This window comes from Callospermophilus lateralis, chromosome 15 (assembly GCF_048772815.1).
Source record: "Callospermophilus lateralis isolate mCalLat2 chromosome 15, mCalLat2.hap1, whole genome shotgun sequence".
NCBI classification, from domain to species: Eukaryota; Metazoa; Chordata; class Mammalia; order Rodentia; family Sciuridae; genus Callospermophilus; species Callospermophilus lateralis.
The window spans coordinates 89,085,325-89,110,110 of NC_135319.1; the positions used below are offsets into that span (position 1 = coordinate 89,085,325).

At 46.7% G+C, this 24,786-nt stretch overlaps 1 protein-coding gene across 2 annotated transcripts in view; it reads left to right on the forward strand.

Moving 5' to 3' along the window:
- The window catches only part of Dock1 (dedicator of cytokinesis 1), a 447,303-nt gene that overhangs the window by 89,886 nt on the left and 332,631 nt on the right, over nucleotides 1–24,786 (forward strand). For both annotated transcript variants that reach the window (XM_077105459.1, XM_077105460.1), the window contains exons 19-23: nucleotides 3,685–3,782; nucleotides 8,726–8,815; nucleotides 9,129–9,229; nucleotides 16,483–16,617; nucleotides 24,271–24,379. In XM_077105459.1, the coding sequence (XP_076961574.1) occupies nucleotides 3,685–3,782; nucleotides 8,726–8,815; nucleotides 9,129–9,229; nucleotides 16,483–16,617; nucleotides 24,271–24,379 (533 nt within the window). The remainder of the gene's footprint in view (nucleotides 1–3,684; nucleotides 3,783–8,725; nucleotides 8,816–9,128; nucleotides 9,230–16,482; nucleotides 16,618–24,270; nucleotides 24,380–24,786) is intronic.

Consider the following 24,786-nt stretch of genomic DNA (forward strand, 5'->3'; position numbering starts at 1 on the left):
GGTCCAAGGTTTGCCTTTGTGGGAGACGAAGCCGGAGACTGGCTCCTTAGAATGCTTTTCAGCCAGAGGAAGGGAGCACGGCACAGGGAGAATGAAAGAGGTCTGGAGTCCAAACAAAGACCTGCGATTGAGCCCTGCCCTAGGCCAGCCCTGGAAATGACCTTGAACAGTGTCCTCTGAAGTTGGTCTGTAGACGGGGAATAATTCCTGCCTTCAGGGCTGTCTGAGGGGTGCCCGAGTGGCAGGATGCTGGGGCCCACCCTTTTTGTATCTTTCCCTGTCTCAGCTACTCATCAAGATAATTCCCAGTTATTGTTTTTTTAAAAAGTTGGTTTTCTGGTCCCACTTACGATGTGAGATAAGGCACCTTTGTTGACTCACACACACAGAGCTCAGCCTAACACAGCAGATCACTCATCAGCTGGTGCCTGGTGTCCCTGGGCTGGGGCGCTGGACTGCTCAGAGTTCATTACCATCACTTGCAGCCTCCCCAGCAGCACCGCCATCGTCCGGGGTGCTTCGTATTCAGAGCACACGGGCATTGTTGTTGCCACTGTGTGGAGGAGGGAGAGACTCCTGTGCACAAATCTTTCATTTAAAAATTGCATCCCCTTAATGTGACCATATCACAGCCGTGCAGAGGGACTTTATGCTCTCTTGAAACTGAGCCTGAAAATCCAATTTTTTCCTCCTAACTGCCCGATATGGATTGTGATTATTAATGCCGTTGCTATCAGGCATTGCATCTCTGGGGTTGTCTGTCAATCACGGCAGTAGTTCTGGATTTGTGAGGGGGACAGGCATCCTTTGGACCTTAATGGGATTAACATGGGACAAAAGTTAAATCCCTCAGATGGAGTCTGGACACTGTGGTGGAGGTGTCGGGGTGTCCTGCAGGTTGGGCACGCCAGGCGTGTGTCACATGCTTGTCAGGCTCCCTGCCCTGGGCTCTGTGTTCTCTGGCTTGGAGTTAATGTTTGCAGAAATGCTTTCCTACCATGGGTCTCCTGAGGAAGCCTCTTGGGGTGTGGGGCAGTAGGTCACTCAAAACGCTTCCTGGCTGTTTGATTGGGACTGGAAGGAGACACTTTAAGGCCACTTAGATACCTTTGGGTACAAATGTTTTAAGGCCATTTGGATGCATTGTTCTAAGGTTACTCAGGTTTTGCCTGAAGTATTTTAAAGTGTTCTTGCTGGTGACTGTGCAGGAATCCTCAAGAGCAAATAAAAAGCCTCACCCGAGGATTAGATCTGAGCAAGTTGTCTCAGGGTGGGAGTGCACAGACGGCTTTCAGGCTTGGTCTCAGGGAACCTGTGGTCAACAGTGCTGGCCCCATAACAACAAATGTTGTCTTCTGGATGTGACCCAAGAGTCCCTCTGTGCCTGAAGACTACAGCATTGGCACCTCATTTCACCCAGTGCAAGTGTGACATCTCCAGTGGGTTGCCAACCCATGTATATGGCACTTTGGGTTTTCAGTAGGTTCTGGACGAGTGAGCTGCTGTGTATTGCCATCATTACTGTGCAGAAAGCCACCGTCTTACACCTGGGTCATGTTCCAAAAGGATATTTGTTGTTTGCAGCTTGAATAGATTTTCCTCCTAAGGCAATGTTCTGAGTAGCACAGGGAACCCCCCGTGTCCCTGGACAGGGCCTGGGAACCAGGAGATCTCCCAGGGCATGGCGTTCATCCCTCCTTTCACCTTCAAGCTCCTTGAATCTCAAGGCTGCAGGGTGATTCCCTCCCTGGAACTGAGGGAGAGGGCGCCCTGGACCTGGCAGCAGCTGTTGCCGGGCAACAAGGAAATTCCGTTGTGATGCTGCTTGCAGGAGCAGAGGGGGAGTCTCATGGCTTTCATTTCACGCCAGCATCGATGCCCCTCTGGGATGGTGGCATGACAGGTGTGTACAAGACAGAGTTGCCCCAGTTGGCGCCTAAGCTGCGAGTCCCAGGTTCTCATTTGAGGGAGTCATTTTTCTGAAGCCATGATTTGTGACCGCGAAGTTCCATTACTTAGGGACAAGCAGTAGCTGAATATTCAACGAGGTTTGTATTAAATACCGCTGTCCTCTGCATTATGCTGGCTGCCATGGGAGATATGAGAAGAAGTGTGAGGTGGTTCCTCTGCTCGGTTAGCTTACTGTGTAATTAGAGGGAAGAGATGATGAAGTCCCAGGAATAAGGCATGGAGAAGGGAGAGCCTCATGGGACTTGGTGGCCCTTGGGGACTGGCAGCTCTGCTCTCTTCCTCCTCTGAGGTGATCTACTAATAAGCCCAGTTGGACTTTTTCTCCAGTTTGCAGTACGGAGGTAGAGCCCAGCTCACCTGCTGCCAGCTTCCCATGAATAGGATCAGATTATGATTTCGACTCCACTGAAAACTGGTTGTCACGTGTGAGATGGCAGTCGCCCTTAACCTTGGGACCAGGAGCATGCCAGGGCAGGCTGAAGCCTTTCCCATGACTTTAGTTTCCCTTAGAAATTGAACCACGTGAACTTTCATGATGAATGAATCCGTTCCAGTTCCAGATCACCCTGTTGTCAGTATGTTGTGCCGGGCGTGGGCTGTTTCTTACACTGACTGTGTCTGCTCACTCTACAGCAATCCTACAAATTTTTGCAACATTGTTCCCATTGTTCAGATGAGAAAGCAGGGGAAGCTAACTTGCACAGGGTCCTGTGCTTGCTGCCTTCAAGCCCATGCATATGTATTGCATGGAGAATGTGGGGCTGCCCACTGTTGGTTTCAATTCTGTCCTCTGCCAGCTATAGTTGCAGTGAGGTCAAATAAATGAAATATTTTTTTCTTTTCAGTATTAACTAAAAGTTTTTGTTTTGTTTTTAATAGTTATAATTTTTATAGCTGAAGTTGGTTCCTGATGAACATAAATTAGATGCTCTAGGCTAACTGCATTTTTTTCAAGTAATGGGACATTAGTAAAACTCCTCACGTCAACGTACAGGCCGAGGTCCTTTCCTAGAGAGGCTCTGGGTTCTGTCTTTCCACCTTAGAGTACATCTTGTGTCTTAAACAAAATCCTTTAAACTTAAAAAATTCTTTTAGACCTTAAAAATCAGCATATGTGATCCTTGATTTTTCTGTTGAAAAGGCTGAGGGGGCCCGATGTGAACAAAATCACAACAGTTAGGACAGCGAGCAGCTCCAGAAGCCGAGCAGGAAGCTCAGCTCCTAGTGGTCCCAGTGGCACAGGGTTGTCGTAGCGCCAAGGTCCTTGCAGGATGGTGGCTTTGCAGTTTCAGTGTCTGAATTTGTATGAATTATTTTATATCAATTTATCTAAAATAAATAATTAAATAAAAAAAGAAAGCCTAAAGGTTTTTCTCCAACGGAGAAATCCACTTGGCAGGAGTTACCAGGTAGCACCTTCCGGGTGGGCAGCCTCCTCCAGGTCCTGTGGCCCCTGCGGCTGCCTTCCTAAAGGTCCAGAGGTCAGTCTTTTCAGGCTCCCAAATGCATCCTTACAGCTTCTGCCCGGAAGCCACCCCATGGTATATGTAGATGGAAATAGACTCAGTGTGTTGCTGCAAAGCAGGCGAACCTTTTGAAATAGGGTTGATTTTTCTATTAAAGTTTAACGGGGACCCTGGTCTGCTGTGGCGTGGGAGGCAAGGGGGATGAGGCCATTGCTGGGTGCAGAGCTGACTGTCCCTCTGCTTGCAGTGGGCCTCCTGGGCTTGCTGAAGTGGCGCTCCAACACCAGCCTGCTGCAGCAGAACCTCCGGCAGCTCATGAAGGTGGACGGCGGTGAAGTGGTGAAGGTAACGTGGGCCCTGCCTAGGGACTTCACTGATGGATGGAGGCGCTGACCCCATGGCCGCATAGGGTTTGGGTATAATCCTGTTCACTCGCAGTGCACCCCCTCCGAACCGGCAGAGTATGCTGGGATCCTTGTGTGGGAGGCTGCAGGGTCAGCCTGGAGTTTTCTGTGGCCAGTCTCCTGGGTTCCATTTCCTCCTCTCATGGGTCCTGCGCAGTGCTGCCACAGCTACGTGGCCTCTGCAAGTCCTACCTTCACTAACGTGAGGGGGAATCATGGTAGTGTCTTGTCTGGGGGATTGTCGAGAGATCTGACAGCCCGCATCTGGCATGCTGGGATATGCTGTGACCATCGTGACCTGTAATCCTGACCCACACCTCCTCCAAGTCCTTCATCTGAGGCCTGGTGATCGTGTGGTGTGGCACCCAGCACAGCGCTGAGTCTACCTTGCTCATTTTATCATTTTCTTCCTTATGATCTTGGACTGTTTGTCACCCCACACATCAGCTCTGGGGGTGTGTTAGTATGACCATTTCCTCCGGCCTTCTTTGCTCAGTGTCTGAGATCTGGCAGTGGGATGGAGTGGGGTGATCCAAGATCCCTTTGATCACTCAGATCCTGGATTCTTGTTCTGGTGCTGGTATGTCTACCAGGATGGGGTGCTTCTTCTCTCATGCACCACACTGAGGTGCTTGAACGATTTTCCTTGCATGTGAGGAAATGCACTATTATTTCTAGTGTGCTTTGGGTGGATCAGGGACATTACCTGCTCACCAGCACGCAGCGTGTTCTGAGAAAGGTCTCTGCAGCGACGTCTGTACATTCCTCACCCTCCATGAGAAGTGCCAGGGAAGGGAGCCTGCCTTATCTCTGTAAAATTAATTACTTAAAATGGCCTTAATTAACCAGCAGTGTGCTTAACTTCAGAATGAATTAATCCGGTTGCACGACTTTCCTAAATTCCTTGTATAACAATTCAAACATATCCTTGCTAATCTTAAAAATTTTAATCATCTTCTCAGTCCTAGTCCTCTACCAATGGCGTGGACAATGTTAATTGCATTTTAAACTTCTCCGGGTTCTATAAATTCCCCAGTTCAAATGGAAAGGGGGTGAGTACGTGAACGTACTTTAGAAGACACGCAGCTAATGAAATTTTGTCCTCTTTCATTTTAAGACTCCGTGTCACATCAGGAATTCTCTGTACTTTTGTGGCTTACCAGGAAAAATGTAGAATCATCTTTCCTGTTCCCCACCCCTGGGTCCTATCACCTCTGCCTGTTCATCCCTGGGAAGGATTTCCCCATCTCTCCCACCTTCCTGTGCACACGGGTACCCAGGTGGCCTTCTCACCTCACCTACTGACTTGGTCTTCTGCCTTTGCTGGCGTGTCCTACAATCTTCTGTGTGCCCATAGAGGTGACCTGAGTGTCCAGGCCCCTGGCTGTTGATGGCCAGGGCTTAGGAATTCTCTGGCTGTTCAGGGTTCCTTTGGCTTCACTAAGGGACACTGACTCTGTTGGAGGCCTCCTTTCTGTATATTTACAACTGATCCTAGAGAGAGGGCCTTCTTTGATAGATTGAGGAAGGTTTTATATATTTAGTTGAAGCCATGGTCTCCCATTCCCACTGGAGAGTGAAAATGGTGGTTTTGTTTCTCCAGCGGGTGGTCTCAGAGACAGGGTGGGGTGCCTGCAGAAGCCGTCTACTGGCTCCACATGGGGACCTCCTTGCCCGGCTCATCCCTGACCTCAGGTCTCTGCAGCCATGTGAGGGAGGCTCCGCTCTCTCCACTGCTGTTTCTGGGCTACTGAGCAGGTCATTGGTCTGGGTGGGACTGGCCGGCCTCCTTTGGGGTTTGCAAGAACAAGCGAGCCAGGGCTTGGCACCTGGAAACCGGTTGGCAGGAACATTAGGTCGTTAGCAGATGGTGACCAGATTTGACCTTTGTGAGGAGCTACACTCTGGAAATAATGGGAAATGCTGTGGGGTCATAAGGTGGTGCAAACCCAGATGATCCCAGAGTTTCTCGAGCCCTTGTTGTCTAGACTAGAGAGCCTTTGGGTCAGGGTGGTTTTATTCTCTGCCATTTGTATGTGACGTGTTCTGATATAACCTGGGGGCTGGGCAGCGCAGTGGAGTGAGTGAAGACTCGGGCCTCCATGAGTCTGGGATCTCCTGCTGGGCGTGGGGGCTGTCCTCCTTCCCAGAGGAGAGCTGGGAGGCTTCTGCCTCTGTGGTCTGGAAGGACCTCTGATACTGGCCTAGGCTGGACCATTTAGGAGAATCCAGATCCCATGTGATTCAGCCACCTTTGATGTTCTTGCTACGGAGCTACCTTACCCCCTCTTCCTTGTTAAAAGTGATGGTTTCATCAAGGTTATACTCATAGACCATAAAATCCACCCCTTTGTTCTGTCCAGGTCCACAGTTGCTGGTGTAGTGTGCAGTCACTTCCAATGTGTTCTGTTTTTTTTAATCTTTAATTAAAAAATTAGAGTAAAATATGCAAAACAAAATTCATGGGCAGTATAATTTTTAAAAAAATTTTTAAAAACTAATTAATTAATTAATTTGTTCTAATTTGTTATACATGACAGCAGAATGCATTTCAATTCATAGTACACATATGGAGCATGGTTTTTCATTTCTTTGGTTGTACACAAAGTAGAGTCACACCATTCACAGGTTCATACATGTACTAGGGTAATGATGTCCATCTCATTCCGCCATCTTTCCTACCCATTTCCCTGCCTCCCTTCTCTTTACCCTATCCAAAGTTCCTCCGTTCCTTCCATGCTCCGCCCCCCCCCCCCCCCATTATGGATCAGCATCCACTTATTAGAGAAAACATTTGGCCTTTGGTTTTTTGGGATTGGCTTAAGTCACTTAGCATGATATTCTCCAACTCCATCCATTGACCTGCAAATGCCATAATTTTATTCTCTTTTAATGCTGAGTAATATTCCACATATATATGCTGTGTATATATACCACAGTTTCTTTATCCATTCATCTATTAAAGGGCATCTAGGTTGGTTCCAAAATTAAGCCATTGTGAATTGAGCTGCTATAAACATTGATGTGGCTGTGTCACTGTAGTATGCTAATTTTAAGTCCTTTGGGTATAGACCAGGGAGTGGGATAGCTGGGTCAAATTGTGGTTCCATTTCAAGTTTTCAAAGGAGTCTCCATACTGCTTTCCAGAGTGGTTGCACCAATTTGCAGTCCCACCAACAACGAGGGGCCTTTCCCCCCACATCCTCCCAACAATGATTGTTGTTTGTATTCTTAATAACTGTCATTCTGACTGGAGTGAGATGGAATCTTAGAGTAGTTTTGATTTGCCCTTTCTCTAATTGCTAGAGATGTTGAACATTTTTTCGTATATTTGTTGATTGATGTATATCATGTTCTGAGAAGTGTCTGTTCAGTTCCTTAGCCCATTTATTGATTGGGTTATTTGTTTTTTTGGTGTTAAGTTTTTTGAGTTCTTTATATAGCTTGGAGATTGGTGCTCTATCTGCTGTGCATGTGGTAAAAATTTGCTCCCATTCTGTAGGCTCTCTCTTCACCTCACTGATTGTTTCTTTTGCTGAGAAAAAACTTCAATTTGAATCCATCCAATTTATTGGTTATTGATTTTAGCTCTTGCTTGAGTCTTATTAAGGAAGTTGGGGGTCTAATCTGACATGATGAAAAAAACTTGTAGAACTAATAAATGAATTTAGCAAAGTAGCAGGATATAAAATCAACATCCATAAATCAAATTCATTTCTGTACATCAGTAATGAATCCTCTGAAAGAGAAACTAGGAAAACTACCCCATTTACAATAGCATCAAAAAATAAATAAATACAATACTTGAGAATCAACTTAAGAAAAGAGGTGAAAGATCTCTACAATGAAACTACAGAACACTAAAAAAGAAATTAAAGAAGATCTTAGAAGATGGAAAGATCTAGTTTGCTTTTAGATAGGCAGAATTAATATTGTCAAAATGACCATACTACCGAAAGCACTATACAGATTTAATGAAATTCCAATCAAAATCCCAATGACATTCCTCATAGAAATAGAAAAAGCAACCATGAAATTCTTCTGGAAAAATAGGAGACCCAGAATAGCTAACGCCATCCTTAGCAGGAAGAGTGAAGCAGGTGGCATCACTACGCCAGACCTTAAGCTATACTCCATATCCTGTTCGTTCTTTTGCATGTCCAGTCCCACTCCATGGCATGCACCTGCCACCAGGAGCCCATCCCCTCCAGTCCACCCCCTCCAGTCCATCCTACCCTCCCTCACGGGAGCAGGGGGAGGGCTTGGCTCCTTCTGCTGTGCTCATCCTGGAAGCCTCGTTTTTCCTAACTCACGGTGCCCCTGTTCTGCAGGGTCCTGTTCTTGGTGAATTTTAGTAGACTAGAATTGATGGGCTCTGGTTGGATGTGTGTGTCTCTGTCCCACTGCTGGGGACGTCAGCTTCGGAATCACACTCCTCTTCTGTCCTCGGGCTTTCTGCCTGGTGGAAGGCCCTTTCTGTTCTCAGCAGGACCTGACCCCGTGTGGCTTCATCCCTCGCTGGCTCACGTCCTGCACTTAGTGTGTGCAGACAGATCAGATCCTTCTTCCTGGAGTAGCTACCCAGTACTTGGTCACCAGCTTTATGAGAACCGGACCGAGGGCTGGGAGGGTCCTGGGCTGGGCTGGGGTGGGGTCTACAGCTCTGGCTCTCCTCTGCTTCCCTTGGGTGACGTGTCCGCTTGGGATTCACTCCCGAGGTTTTTTGCTCGAGCATCTAATGGCTGAAAATCCCCAGATGTTAAGTGCTTTATGGGCAGCCCTGGGGCCAGGGGGGTGTTTGGGGTCTTACCAGAGGCAGTGGGGTTCTAGTTTGCGGGGACCGGGTGCCATGCCGGTCTCCCCTGAGCTCTTGTGTCTGTGCAGTTCCTGCAGGACACCCTGGATGCCCTCTTCAACATCATGATGGAGAACTCGGAGAGTGAGACTTTCGACACGCTGGTGTTTGACGCTCTGGTAAGGGGCCTTCCCTTCCCTGCTGGGGCTTTTCCTGGTGTGGCCTGGGGCAGGTGGGGGAGCTGCCCAGTGTCCCCTCAAAGCAGGACTTGTGAATCAGGTCAAAGGGGAGGCATTGGCAGGTGGGGAGTGTCTTTCCATGTGGAACTGTAGTTATGCACGCGCCATGTCGGGTGGGAAGACACGAAGGGGGACTGACTGGCTTCTGCCTGGAAATGTCATAGTCCATTTCCTCTCATAGACCAGCCAGATGAAGGCTCTGGAAGGGTTATCATCATGTTGTGAACGAAAATATTGTTGATTAATTTGACAGGTTTTTATCATTGGACTAATTGCTGATAGAAAGTTCCAGCATTTTAACCCTGTTTTGGAGACCTACATTAAGAAACACTTTAGCGCGACGCTGGCCTACACGTGAGTTCTTTCATTTGTTTTAAAACCAGCGCTTCATTTTCTTGAATGGTTAATATTCAGAGTCTTTTTTTGTACGACTTTTGGCTGTGACTGTACGTTTCCCTCTTTAAAACCTTGAACTCACTGGGATAATTTTTATTACTGTTTCCCTCTTAACAGACCTAACAATCTTGTTGAAAGAGATACGTGATAAATTGTCCTAACGTTCTGGAATGAATTCTTCTTCTCCTCCCTACTTTCCATTTATCTTTGGAGATTTCAGCTCATGTTCGATGAGGCTGATCTGTGGGCACAGAGTGTCTGCCACACTTCAGGTCCCTAGCAGGCACAGAGTGCATGGGTGTGCCCCTCTTGTGAGGTGGCTGATCCAGTGGTGTGTATACAATGCGGTTTGTTCCCTTAGTGTATCTCCTTGCCTTCCCTGTGGCTCCACAACGCTCAGCTCTAACTGACTTGTATTCTTGGTGCACTCCCAGTGTCCCCAGAGGTACCTGAGAGAACGGCAGCACACCTGGGCTGTACCTGGGCCTCGAGGTTGACAGTGTAGTCTTGGAGTCTGGCTACACTCTGTCACTTAGAAGCTCTGTGATCTTGGGCAAGTTGACCACCCTCTCTGGTTTTCAGGCTTCTTATCTGTGGAAAAGGACATGGATATAGATTTGTTTGAGAATTTTGATGGGTTATTACATGTAGAGTGTTTGGGAAAATCCCTGATGCTTAGAAAGCAGTATGCAGTTGTTGGGTTTCATTATCATTCGAGTTATTATGATGTGTTACTTGCTTTCTCCTGGTGGGATTTATTGGCATTTCTTCTAAGTTTGTATTGTGCAGGTTGCAGTGAAAATAAAGATTCACAACATTTCTTTAAGAACAGAATCACTGGAAATAATTCTTTCTAGTGTCCAAAGATTTGAGTCCCAGATCCCATCTGGGTTTTGAGTAGTTAAAAATCTGTATTCCCTGCCTGTGTGTAGCCTCAAGCTCAAGGTCCCCATGGGGTTCTGCCTCCAGAAGCTGTCCGGTGACCACCTGGTCCTGTGCCTAGAACTTTCCTGTCCTGCCTCGCCTGCATCTTTATTGCAGGCTGGTGGGTGGAGCCGCCAGGTGGGCAGAGAGATTCAAAATGTTCTCAAGCGTGTAGAGCAAGCTGCGACCTGTCTTTTATGAGTCTTTGGCTAATAAATTTTTGTTTAAAACGTTTTGTTCGCTCAGGGGAGATGGCAGTGTGTCTTCGTGTTGAGTAGCTCTTCCCAGACCTCGGGGGATGGAGGGTGAGTGGCGTCTTCTCATTGTGGCTGCTGAGACCTGACCCTGCAGGTTCATGGCTGTGATCGGGGTTGCTGTGAGTGTGAGATGATGTCCACGTGTGGCTGCCATCCTGATTCTCCTTGTCTGAAGTGGCCAGACAGCTCTCTTCGGATTAGACTTTGCACCTTAATTTCAGAAAAGGACAGCAAGGATGAGCCGGGCACACGGTCCGCCCTGGCTGGCACCAGCCTCTCTGTGCTGTGCTGTTGGGGGAGGGGTGCTCTCATGTTCCCAGCCAGAAAGATGAAAATGGGGGAGTTCCGGCAACTTGCTCAATGGGAGGGAGACATACACAAAGGACCATTTTGTCTGTCATCTCTGCTGGGACTGAGGTAAGAATCAGTACCCTCCCATTCAATCTCTGCAAATGCAGCAAGGGCCCGTCTTTGTTTTGGAAAATAAGTATTCTTATCATGTTTTGATCAATTATCCAACTCAGGTGGGTTCTCAGCAATTGGAACATGAGTATTTATACCTTGAGATACCAGAGGAGTCAGTATTGATCTCACAGTTCTAACCAAATCAGGGAGCACTGCCTTCTACAGAGTCTCTTTCCTTCAATAACTGTTGTGAGAGTTCTTCCCATTTTTTCCTCTGCCAGAGAAGAAATGAAGGATTTGGGCAATGGGAATGACTGTTTTTGCCCCCTGCCTAGGTAGTTCTCGGAGGCCAGTCAACATGGAAGTGGCCAGCTCTGGGCCAAGTGAAAGGGAGGGAGGTGTTAGCTTTGGGGACTGTCCTACAACGTGACCAACACCACCGGTCTCCTTTCTGTCCACCGAGCCGTGTCTCATGGAGTTGCTGCCGGCTTCTCACTGACAGAATTGATGCTCCGTTTGATCTGAAGCTGCGTGCTCCCTCCAGGGGGCTTGATCTTTGTGTACCTGTGAGATGGCCTGGCAGATTTATTTTCTGGTGCTGGGTTGTTCTCTTTGTGAGTCATTATTGTTTTCCATTCCTTTCTTTGATTAATTTGTTGGAAGAATTCCCAAAGTGTGTACTCTGAATTCTTTTTTTATTTTTAGAGGTACTATTAATGGGGTGAAAGGAAAGGTACCCTCACATTTGGGAACATAATTTAAGAGGAGTGAAACAGACCTCATGCCAGGACCTGAGATATGCCTGTGCACCTGGAGCCTCTAGGAGATGCGGATGCCAACTTGCTCTTGCAGTGGGTGGGCCTGGGCTCTGGACCCCAGAGCGGAGGATGCCGCACACTCAGATCCTAGTGGCAGGCTCCTCCGGGAAGTCAGTTTCCTCACTGGAGCTCCAGGACCTGAGCAGTGTTAGAAATGCCTTCACATCTGCCCAGGCACCCAAAGGTTTTTCATTGTGACTTCTTAGTAGCCACCTTGGGTGGCCTGTGTGGCACTTGTGAGTCCTTATGCAGGTCTAGAGGAACAGGCTGGCGAGGCTGGCTCAGAAGGTAACCAGAAAAGCTATGTGCACCTGAGCAGACTCTTGTTGGGAGTGTGGTGAGTGCTTGGAAGCCACAGCGAGTTCTTGAGTATATAAAGTCTCCAGTCGCCACCTTTTTTGTTAATTTGGTTAAACGGCTCTTCTCACTGGTCTTTGGGGAGGCCTTGCCTAGGCCAGCCGTGGGAAACCAAGGCCACGCTGAAGCTCCTTTAGCAGAGCTTTCCTGAGTCAGAAGAGGTGCTTGGGAGTGGGCAAGTACTACTCTATTAGGGGCTAGTGGCAGTAAGACATGTAGTAAGCCTGAACTGGTTAAAATCTGCTTATTTCCACTACTGCCTTCATCAGTTGAAAATAAGCCATCCTCCATGTAAAAAACATTTTTAAAGATTACATTGCAGAAAATGAAAGTCTCTGTGTGTAGCGCTGCATGTTGAAGATAGCCACTGTGTCTGGATCTATTTTCCATGGCCGTGTTGACATCATCACTGTGTGATGGTGTTTGCTTATTTACAAAATGTTATTTTTGCTTATTCAAAATTGAAAGGCTTCTTTTCATTGTTACAATGTGTATACGGGAAAACTCACTTGATGAGTTTGGACAGTTGTTTACATCCTTATGACCAATGCCCAAGACAAGATCTAAAACCATTGCCACTCCCCAGGGAGACCCCTCTGGCTCTCTGAGTCAGTCCCCCCTCCTAGAAGCAGTCCTCCCTGGTTTCTGTCCCCATGCATTGCTCTGCCTGCCCTGGGACTTGGTGGTGGTGTGTGTTCCTTGTGTCCGGCCTCTTCCTTCCACGTGGTGCTTTGGAGGCCATCATTGCTTGATTCTGCTTTTCTGGTGGCTGTGCACCTGTCTAATGGGTGCGCTGCCCCTACTTGTGTGTCTGTCCTCCTGCAGGAGTGTGTCTTTCTGGATTTTGCTTATTGCAAATAAGGCTGCTGTGGACGGACGGTCTTGTCTGCTGTCTGTGGACATCGTTTTCATCCCTTGGGTGTGCACTTAGGACCAGGGTAGTGGGAGCAAAGGTGCTGGGTGGTTTACTCCACAAGGAGTTGCCCCTTGGTTCTCCACAATGTCTGTGCCATTTGTATTCCCCCCGCAATCCCTGGGCATTCCGTGCACAGTATATCCTCATCAGTATTTCCTATTGTCTGGCTTTTCGTTTAGAGCCATGGTGAGGAGGACAAATTGATATCTCCGTGATTTTCATTATTGGTAACCTGACGACTTTAGATAGTTAGTGCCTATTTATTTTTTATTTGCTAGTTTTGAACGAATTGTTTAAGTCACCTTTTAATTTTTGATTCTTTCACTTTTTAGTATTGATTTGTAAGAGATCTCTCTCTATATACACATGTACATGTACATACACAGACAGAGATGGTCAGAATCAGACATGAATTTTGAACCCTTTTCCCTGACTGTGCCTTGATGATCCTTTTGGTGTCTTTTGATGAGCAGAAATTTGAAATTTTTTTTTGAAGCCTGATTTATCATTTTAAAAGACAATTATAGATTTCAGTTCCATGACTAAAATGTCTTTGCCTGACCGAAGGTACCATCAATGCCTGTACTGTCCAATCTCACAGCACTGGACTCAGGAGCTACTTAAATAAAATTAGATTGAAAATCCATTTTCTTGATTGCACTAGGTCCATTTCAAGTGCCCCGTTGCCACATATGGTGAACGGCTGCCACGTTGGACAGCTCAGTTGCGGAGGATTCCCATAACTGCAGGAAGTTCTGTTGGCACCAATGGAACATTAGTAGCTCTGTGCTTTTAGCTTGAAGTCTCAGTCAAGCAGAAAATGCATTTAATGAAAGTCAGCATCCATTTATTATCAAACCTCTTAGCAAAGTAGGCACGGATGGGAAATTCTTCAATCTGATACAACAAAACAAAAATTGGACTGAAGTTGTAGCTGACCTCATACTGAAAGCTTCACTTTGACAGTCTTTCCCTTAAGTTTAGAACAGAGCAAGGATGTCGGTTCTCTCTCTCTGTTTAGTATTATGCTGGGACTGTGCATAAGGCAGGAAAACTAGCTAAGAAGGGGGAAAAAGCAATGAAACTGAATTCTCACATAGTGTGATTATGCACATGCAGAATCCAGGGTGAGATAGGCCTCAGACCAAACAAACAGAAAAATAATCACTAAAACTAGTAAGTGCAGGAAAGTTGAGCCACAAAACATAGTGTAATAGTTCCACAGGGTAAACATAAGTCAGCACATCACATTATATTCCTTAAGTGTTATGATTTTTTTAATAAAAAATGCCAAGTTACATATTCATAACAAAACATAACCCAAAAAGAACAGTTTTGTGCATACAAATAATTGGGAAATGAAATTAAAAGTATTGTGCTATTTACTCTCTACTATTGAAAAAATCATCAGATACCAGGGAATAAATTTAATAATAGATGGGTGAAACCTCTGCTCCCCCCATTGTAAAACATTGCCTAGAGAAATTTAAGGAGAATGAAATAGAGGTGTATACCATGTTCATGGATTGAAAAAAATCTTATTTGAATGTCCATTTTTTTCCAAATTAATCTATTGTTTCACCACAATCCCATTCAAAATTCTAATATGGTTTTGTGAAAAATTGGTTAACTGATTTCAAAATTTATGAGAATATACAGAATGTCTAGACTACTCCAATAAATTTTTAAAAGATGAAACTGATTTCAAGACTTAACTATTTGCAGGAACATAAATCATGTGGTATTAACATAAAAATGGCCGAAATATCAGTGGGAGAGGGTGCGGAATACAGGATGGACTCACAGTAGACCTTCTGTCTGGGCCTTGTTTTCTTCTAACAGCACAGCAACGTAACTAGCCTTTCCCCTGGTAGTGATGATGGAGTTTCCCCCTCCAGCCCCCAACGTCTGTATTTTACAGTGTGCAATATCCTTTGTAGGGATGTATCATAATTTATGTAAGCAGTCTTCAAATGGTGGACATGTGCACCGTTTATGTATTTTTATAGATAAGGCTGCAGTGAGCATGATTTAATACATTTGTAATTGCTCTGGTATGGCAGATCATTAGCAATTGCCGATGTCAAAAGAATTGAATATTTTTAATTGAAATGGGTATTGCTGATAGATATTTTATCATGTATTACCAGTTTTCCCTCTAAAACTGCCCCCTGTTTATTCTACCAGCAGTGGTATAGGTTCCCCACATCTTGTCTATCCTAGGCAAAGTTTTACTTCTTATTATGTTATTTACTTGCTTTAGCAAAGCTGGGGATGGAACCCAGGGCCTGGCACATGCTTGTCTGGTGTCTCCCAGGTAGCTACACCCCAGTTTTGTTATCTTAATATCCATGTAGTTATTTATTAATAGAGTTGATCATTTTAAAAATATATTTCTCAATGTATGCTTATTTAAATTAACCTTCTTTACATATCCTGAGGCTTTGACTAAATCTGTTATTATGTGAATTTGCTGGTTTTTTGAAATTGAGCAAAATGGAAAAAAAAATTAATGTTTTTTTCCTTTGTTTTTACTCAAACTTTTAAGAACTGTATCTATGAATTAAATGCTTAATTTACAAGGCTATGAATTACAGCCAAATTTCCAATGTATAATTTATTTTTATCCATTTTCTATAACAACATGTGTGGTTTGATGGAAAATGTAAAAACAATCCCAACTATTATTTTTTTTTGTGCTATAAACTGTCTAAACTCTCAAAAATGAGGTTCTGAATGTTTTCATGTTAGGAATTATTTTCAGCTCACAAGTTATTAATACAAGGACTATGAGAAGTGTAGTCATCATACTTTTAAAGCTAATAATATTGGGGGGATTCTGTTATTAAATAATGTTAAAAACTGTTAAACGTTATCCATCCATATGAAGTCATGTATCCACCCATGTTATTTTCATATATTGTTTGTACCTTTTTAATATGAATCTTAGATAATCCATTAAAAATTCAACAATGTTTCCTATTTGAAATTTGGCTTCTAAAGCTTATCATTTTCAATGTAAGAACTCTGGTTTTTGAAAAATCTATGAAAATGAGGAGAGGTGGTGGAGTCGATTTCCAGTAACAAATACTGTTTATCGTGCCCTTTTTATTGTGGTGGAATACCCCATCGTGAACTTTACTCACCCAGTATAGAATGCACGGTCCCCTGCCTGCGCTGGGAGCCCGCGCTGGGTGTTAGAACTTCCAGACCCTTCCAGTTTCTGGAAAAACAATCGTGGCTGTTTCTCTGTGGTGAGGATCTTCTTGGTTTTGTCGTTTCACCTTGGCTTCCTCATCTGCCGAGCAAGGCTAGCACCACTTCACTGAGTTACTGTGAAACTAAGTTAGATACACTGAGCGGACTTAGAACCGTAGCTTGAGGCCAGGAAGTGCTTCTGAAGGGCTTAGACCTGTGTCCCCAAGAGCCAGAGACTTCTTTAAGTCAGCACACACTGATGGGAGGAAATAACAGGGAAGAATTAAGAGGTGTCCGTTCTCTGAACTTACCCTGCCGTGTCCCCCCCCTCAACAGGAAGCTGACAAAGGTTTTGCGGAACTACGTGGACAGTGCCGAGAAGCCGGGCGTGAATGACCAGCTGTACAAAGCCATGAAAGCGCTCGAGTACATCTTCAAGTTCATCGTGCGCTCCCGGGTCCTGTTCAACCAGTAGGTGTCCTGGGAGGCCTCCTTTCCTTCTCCCGCCCTCTCCTGTCCCCCCCTGTTCCCTTCCCCTCTTCTCCCTCCTTCCTCTCCCTGCTGTTAGCCTGGCAGAGCACCCATCAGCAGGGAGCCGGGGTGGGGCGGCCCACACTGACCGCTGTGCCCCTGTGCAGTCCCTTGGGAGCTGACCACGGTGGCCAGGGGGCGTGCCAGCCGCTGTTGCTGCCTGCTGGAGGTGTTTGTGATGCCCCCCACATCCTGTTGGGTGCTGACCAGGGCTCTGGGCTTCTTCTCAGTATGTCTTTATATAGCAAACAGCCCCAGAAGAGCAACAAAGAGAAACAAGCAGCAGTAAGGAAAAGCCAAAGCCAAGTTACATGGCCTGACCCGGGAGACCCGGGGCGCCCTCCTCCCCTCTCCTCAGCCAGAATAGAGCTTCATTTCCAGGAAGATGCTCCTCACATGCCATTTGTAGGTGAAAGGACACTCAGGCGCTTCAGACCAGTGACATGGTTTTGTACCATCTGGGTGACTGGGGATTGATTTTGAGCTTTAAAGTACATTGGGTCGTGTGTGACTTTATTATTCTGTAGTATTAATATTTTATATATTAAGATTTATTAAGAACTGTGCTAAACGAGAGCTTTCTGTGGCCCCACTGGGACCTTTCACTCTAGGATAGCAGCCATGTGGAAAGGGCCTGGGTGGGCGCTGGGTGTTGAAGTGAACGTGCTCTGAGTGCCGTTTTGGGGGTGACCTGCCATGAGCCGGGTCGGGGGATGTTGGTCATTCTGGTTTCAGGCTCGTCCCGTAGTGTGTTCTGCTCACAGAGATAGATTCATGGGTCCACGTCCCTGTGAGTCAGAGAATACCCATTGCCTTTCAGAGCACAGCACTCATGCCTCATTAGGGGTGAAAACATGGTTGAAATGGGTCCCAGGTCCGTACCTTCCTCTTTCCTCTTCATGGCGTCTTCATTTGCCTGAATCAGATGTGCCCGGAGGAGAGGGAGAGAATACAGACCCCGGCTCGTGCTGGTCAGAGCCACAGCAGTTCATTGTAGCAGTCACAGGAGGGAGAAAGCCCCAGGGTCGGGGTCCAGGCCCGTCAGAGGACAGAGTGCCACTCCTGTGTAGAAAACCCACCCCAGGTTGGATGGATTGGCTTCTGTCCTCCACTCAGATCTGCAACAGACTCATTGCCTGTGCTCACAGCGGCCAGGCGTGACCCTTTCTGAGGACCCACGCTTTCTCTTATCCAAGGTCTCAGCTGCCAGCGATTTTCTCACTGGTGGGCCTGAACAGTTCAAGGTCGTCGAGCCTGGGTTTTCCCATATTTTGTCTGATTTCATCTCAGTAAATTTAATGCTGTGAAAACGGACTTCTTGGCTTCCTCTGTTTTGCTTTTGTGTTTTTTTTTTTTTTTCTCTTCCTTGTGAATTTTAAACCCCTGGTTACTCTAGATCAAAATCTGTACCAAGTGGAAGGGTGAACTTGAAAGAAGGCAACAGTTGGGTCATGTGGATTTTCTCATGTTTTGTTTTGAAAACTTCTAACCTGGTGCCATTTGTGAATCCCCCCTGGTGTTGAGTCTGGGATTTGATGGTGTGTGTCTCTTCCTCAAACACCGAGGATTTTGCCATCTCTGTTCATTCAGAGATTCATTAATAAGAGAAATGTATGTTGATGACCCGTGTTTTGTGCTGTCCTGGAAAGCGCTCGGGTCTTTTGTATAGCAACATGCTTTAGAGATGGAGGTCTCCCCTGTGGAGCAGTAACAAAGTCGTCTCTGTTTCTCTTTTCAACTCTTTTCAGTTTCAAAATACAGATGGCTTAAGATCTTTGAACCCTGGTCCATAAAAGTCATGGGCCTGCTCATCTCGTGGTGGTCAGGCATGTGATTGGCTGGGTGCAGCAGGAGCGCCCTGGGTGTGTGGCTGTGCCAGATGGGGTTCCTTTGGTTTTCCCCACAGACTCGGAGCCCAGAGGAAGGCATGGGGTTGCATTCACTTGTTGCTTTTATCTTCCTGCCCCCCCCCCCCCCATCCTGAGGGTCTGGCTCCTTCCTTCCTGATGTCAGGTCTGCACTGCAGGAAGCAGGGGGGGCGCCCCAGGCAGGGACAGCTCCGCCCACCCCTGTCCTGGCAGAGGGCTCCTGCCTCCTTCTGCAGGCGGTGTCCTTCCACCTCAGTGGCAGAACTGTCACATGGCCACCCTAGCTGGAAAGGAAGGGCCTTCTAGATGGGTTTGTGGATGCTTTCACCAAAATCGGAGTTTCTGGGAGAAGGGTACCGTGGATGGGGCTACAGCACTCTTCCTTGTTCTCTAACCCAGAACGTCTGCCACCTGGGAGCTGAGAATCTCCCTCACTGCTGGTCACCAGTCCTTGAGCAGGTTTGGTGGAGTCTAGTTAGTGTGTAGGTCAGTCTCCGGGGCTCCTGTCTATGGCTCCTCTTTGCTATTAGATCATCGAGGCCTTGAGTGACTCACAGATGATCAGTGCAACTGGTTCATGTAGAAATGGGGTGAAAGGCTCAGCTGACTTCTGTCCACCACCCAGGAGGGCTCTGTGTTAAGTGCTCAGTAGTGGAGCAGCTTCCTCCACGGGCCACTGTCCCAGTGAGGTCCCAGCAGGAGCCAGCCTGATCCTGAACTGAGTTTATTTGCTGCCATCATTTGCTTGTCTGAAGAGCTGAGATTGTCCAGGACACAGAGCAGCAGACCTTTCTGGCCAGGCCCAGGGAACACGGAGGGCGGCTATGCCTCCCGGCCTTTGCTTTCTCTGTTTCCTTCCCTCTTTGCTTCCTTCTGTCCTCCTAAATGCAGAATGAGCTTTTGGTCCTGGTCTCCAACCTTGTGTTTTTCCCTCTTACTGTTCCGGAGTGTGAATCTTGGCCACCCACTGGCTTGGGGAGGGCAGGACCACCCCTTTAAACATATGGGTGTGATGCATAGCTTCTTCAATTTGAGTCTACGTAGGATGATTTAGTGTCTTACACATTCTACGGGACCAAATAACCTTAAAATCACAGGCACCAGGGCCAGAGCCTTCATCCTTCCTCCCGCTGCCCTGCTCTCGCCAGCCTCCTGCTGTCCTTTCAAGCCTTCACCTGTAACGTGACAGGCCCGGCTGCAGATGCAGTCATATTCCGGTTCTGCGTAGGCTGCCTGAAGAAGTGTCCCACACAGTTGTCTGGAATGTTGATTGTAACAAGCTTTGAGCAGGTCTCATGTGGGGTGTTTTCAGAGGCGGGGAAGAAAACAAACCCGGACTCTCATTTTCTTACCTGGAACACATTTATTACCTTGGGAGAAAAACAATTGTGCTCACAGCTGGAATTGACAAGTGTGTTTTTCTTTTTGCAGTTGGAACAAACTTTTGAGATCTGTTATTTTTCTTCTTCTTGCAAAACGGTCTGCTGTGTTTTCATATCATGCAGTCGCTTTGTTAAGTTCTGGGATAATTGACGGTAATTATTCTTCCTAAGAACAAAGAGGTGAAACTCAGGAGATGAAGATGTGGAAGCTTATCATAGTTCTCTTACCATTTTTTTCTTGCTTGCAATTCTGTACTTTTTGTTTAAAAAACTCATTTTGTCTTGAAATGAGAACAGCAGTTTGCAAGCTCTGGCCCCAAGACATTTGGTTCATGGGGAACCCACTGCAAGATTCTGAGTGCCAAGGGCTCTTCTTGCTGGTTTTTGTCTGTCTGTGTTTTCTGTGTGGGTGGATCACATTAACCGGAAAGTAGGCCCATCCTTCAGCAGCCTTTCTGAGCCAGACGGCTAGATCTCACTATCGCTTGGTAGAGCTTTTGCCTGTCATTTGCTGCTTGCTTGGTGAATAATTAGTTATTGATCAGGAGTAAGTTGTGCAGAGCTGTCCTTTTGTTATCATTCCGTGGGTCACAGAATAGAACCTAGTTAATAGACAAAGATCCTGTCGTTCCTTGTTAATAAATACTTATTTAGAATGGAGCAAGCAGAGGAGTTTTTATTCATCGGTTAACTTGTTTGCAAGTCTCTGAGTTCCTTCTTCCCAGCCCTTCCTCCACCTCAAAGGAGGTCAGACAGGTGACTCTTCTGGTTTAGGTGATAAAACCAAGAGGTAAACTTCTAGACTTCCTTAGTGGCCTTTCATTACAGAAAGATGCCTTAGAGCGATGATCACTGCACCATGTACCCACTGATTCACCTGCCAACATTCATGGTAGAATGTTAAATATATTGAAGACACATTAATGATGTTTATGGATTTTGAGGCAGTGGTATTATAGACCTACGTATTTATAATCGTGATGCCTTTCTTATGGATCCACTTCGTACTCAACATGAAAACCTTCTCCTGGCCTTTTGGCTGGTGACTGTGCAGAACACCCTTTTCTCCACTCTTATTTCCAGCCTTTTGGGACCTTGATATTTACGTATGGCTCTATTTTTATTTCGTTCAGTCTGACAGTCCTTTTAATGATTTCCATTCATTTAAATATAAATGACCCTTGGGAATGACCCTGCTGCGAGGACAGCAGAACGCTGCCCAGGGGACATACCTGCCACTGTGGCCGTGGATGAGTTTAAAGAGGTTGAGGCACGAGGGTGTTTGAAGGACAAACATGACGAGGACCACGTCAGACATTTGAAACCTGCTCCTTGGCCATGGTGATTTGAGCTGGACCACAGCATGTAGGTAGAAGCCCTTTTGCACTGGGGCTGCAGTGGCCCTGGGGCAATCGTGCAGCTGGCAGCCTTTCCTGGTGGTTAGTGTCAGGGAGCCCTGCATAAGAGCCCTCCTGCACAACCTCCCAGCTGCATTTACTTGGTCACAACGACCCTGTTTTGATTTTGACAGCTCTTACATTTTTTTTTTTTTTTTTTTTTTATTCCACAGGTTTGTAGCTACTGCCTTCTCTTTTAGGCATCATTGGTTTGTCCCCGTTTCTGCTTTTCTTTGCCTACTTCAGTACCAATCAGACTTGCTCTTCTCTGTCCCACTTTCTGCTCTCTCCAAATTTAGCAAGCCCTCCATTGCTAGCCTCGGTGATTGCCGGGGGATCATGTATCTCCAGCTAGAGGGTCCTTCCCATTGCACGGTTCCCCTCCCTCCACGCTAATGCTCCACAGAGCTGGAAAATGCAACCCGAACTCCATTCACCCCCTCCTCTCTTCTGTGTTGATATCACCATGCATTTTCTTTTATTTTAAATATTGTTTTAGTTGTCGATGGACCTTTATTTTATTCATTTATTTATACGCGGTGCTGAGAATCAAACCCAGGGCCTCCCACATGGGAGTGCTCTATCTCTGAGCCACGACCCCAGCCCTCATCATGCATTTTAAATCTGCATATATTTTAAACTCCATCAGAAGTTACTGTTTTGTGCGGTCATCAGTCCTCGGTGTGTTAGATTCATGGTAGCTTTTCAGCCTCCATTCCATTTCCCTCTGGGGTCACCTTCCTTCTGTGGGATTTCCCTTAGCAGAGGTCAGCTCTAGGTGTTGCTTGCCTGAGCGACTCATTTCCTCCTGTGTCTGAGGGCATCTTCTCCTCTCGTAGCCTTCTAGGGAGGCAGTTGTCCCCTTCCTCTGGGCCATGTCCTGTTCTCTTGGATTTCTGTCATTTCTGGTGAGAAGTCAGCTTTCGACTCATTCTTACATTTTTGAAGGTGAGCAGTGTTTCTTCTGCTGGCTGCCGTTACCATTTGTCTCTGTGGGGATTTGCCGACTCTGTGGGATGACGGGAGAGCTTTGCTTTGAATGTATTCCCTGTTACATGTTTGAACTTTTGGATTGAGGTGTCCCCTGGTTTTAGAAAGCTCAGGCCCTGCCTGTCGTCCACGGGTCTGCCTCTGCCTGCGTTGTGCCCGGTCTTCGGCACTGCAGCTCCGTGTCTCTCCCTCTGCCTTCATCGCACCTTTGTTTCCCAAACACTCTTCTCTGGAGTCTCCTCTTCTGACCTTCTGTGTGGTTATTTTTTCTGTGAATTGTCTTCCATTTCACTAATTCTGTCTCTTGCATTGTCTACTTTTTAGCTAAAGCATATGTTAAATTCTTAATTTTAGATATTATATTTTTTTTCCTAGAACTTCCACTTGAGTCTTTTTTATAGATCCACTTTTCTACAAAATGTTGTGTTTCACCTTCTCTTTTGCTATCTTCCCATTTCCCATAATTTCGTCTTTCTCTTTTCTTTGTTGTAAAGTATACTAATTGCAGCATCCCGATGTTCTGTTAGCTGACTGCAGGGCTCCCATTACCTGCGGGTCTTTCTTTCCTTGATGTGGCCATGTGGTCTGGTCTTTTGCTGAGTCGACTGACTTCATTTGACAGCAGGTAAATCTGCTGTGATCTTCCGGAGGCGAGTCATCCGCTCTCTTCTGGACTGGATGTGGGCCGAGTCCCCAACTCTCAGACACTGTCCTGGGCAAGGCTGCAGGGTGGCCCTGGTGAGCCTCCGTCTGCATTTCATTTGCCCAGGTTCTATTGTGTTTTTACCCCAGAGTCTGCTGTTATTCTGGGCTTCTCGTCTTGGCGTTTTCCAAGCTCAAGTCATTTTCTCTGAGGACATAAAAAGATTCTGCTCTTCTGGTAGAAGTGTCACTGGGGTTTTTAGTCTCAGACCCCATGCTGCTCCTGAAGTGACAAATGTCCTGGGGAGGGGAAGGATTGCAGGCTTGAAGCCTCACCCCGAGTTCTTGCCATTCTGCCAAGCGCTTCCCAGCCACCTGCAAGCCCAAGTTCATGACTGCATGATTCTAGTTGTTTGGTACAACGTTTAAGCAGACATCTATTTGGAAACTTTATTTACAAAACAGATACACAACATTGCAATTTCCCATTTCACACAGAATTCTTCACAATGGAACTCATTTAAATGTAAGATCACCTCTAGGGTAATTAATTATCACTTAGTTTACAGAATTTTCCATTGTACACAAGTTTTCAGGTAGAGTATACTTTTAATTAGGCAGAAAACTAGTCTGCATTAATAAAACATCAGAGTTGCAACATTTTTAAAATGCTAATGCATTGCTTTTTAGTAACATAGCAACTCTGAGTAACTTCTAATAAATAATTTATAGACAAAGCTTATTTACAATTAGCAACATATATCAGCATCCACGTTACCAGGGTACAACTTCTTTATCAATTTATTGAATATGCTGCAGCTCTTGAAAATTTTCCAGTAAACATTGACTCTTAAGATGAATGAAGTAATTTTGAATGAATTGTTATGTCATTTCCGAATGGTCGTGCGATCATGTTAGATTTAGGCTATTAAGTGTCTCATGATTGTGAATTATATACCATTTGGGTTTAAAGGTAACCAGCAGAAAACACCACATTCACAGGGCAGTCTCTGGGGTCCCTCCTCCTGTCCACCTTCTGCCCCTCCTCCTTCCGTCCCTCCCTTCCTGTGTTGGTGGGTTTGGGGGTTTGTCAAAGGTTCCACACGTGATGGAGACAGCACCAGGTGGTGTCCCTAAGAGCCAGCCCCTGCACATGGAGTCCGGCCTGCACAGATTCCTGACCTGACCAACCTGGTTGCCTGACCAACCTGCCTATCCCGCGCTGGCTGCCTCCCCCAGGCAGCCCTCCGTGGCCTGGCGGCCGGCCCAGGTGGCCTTCCGGCAGGCCCCGCAGCATCCTGTGCTTCCTTGCAGACTCTATGAAGACAAGGGTGAGGCCGACTTCGTGGAGTCCCTGCTGCAGCTCTTCCGCTCCATCAACGACATGATGAGCAGCACGGCCGACCAGACAGTCAGGGTGAAGGTAGGCACCACACCGGGAGGACGCGGAGGAAGGGGTCCCGCACGGGCTGAGAGGGGCGGTGCACCCTGCAACCCGCACTTGAGCGGACCCGGGGATCTCCTGGGTGGGAGCATGATCCTCCTCTGCCTGCTGCAGCTGTTCCCCTTGGCCCTGGAGTGCTTCGCTCTTTCCTTGGCTGGGCTTCTTGCTCCTGGGCAGGAGGAGGTTCTGAATGAACTCTGGAAGTGGGGTGTTGATGACGACTGCTGGACAGCTCACTGGTCAGGGCAGCTGGGTTTGGGGAGCCTGCGAGGCGGGCAGATGTGCGTGACATTATTCAGACCTCAGGCTGTGCCTTGCCGGTGGCGTTTCAGCTGGGCTTCCCAGGTCCTCGGGTGCACAGTGAGGGATGCAGCATGCCCACCATC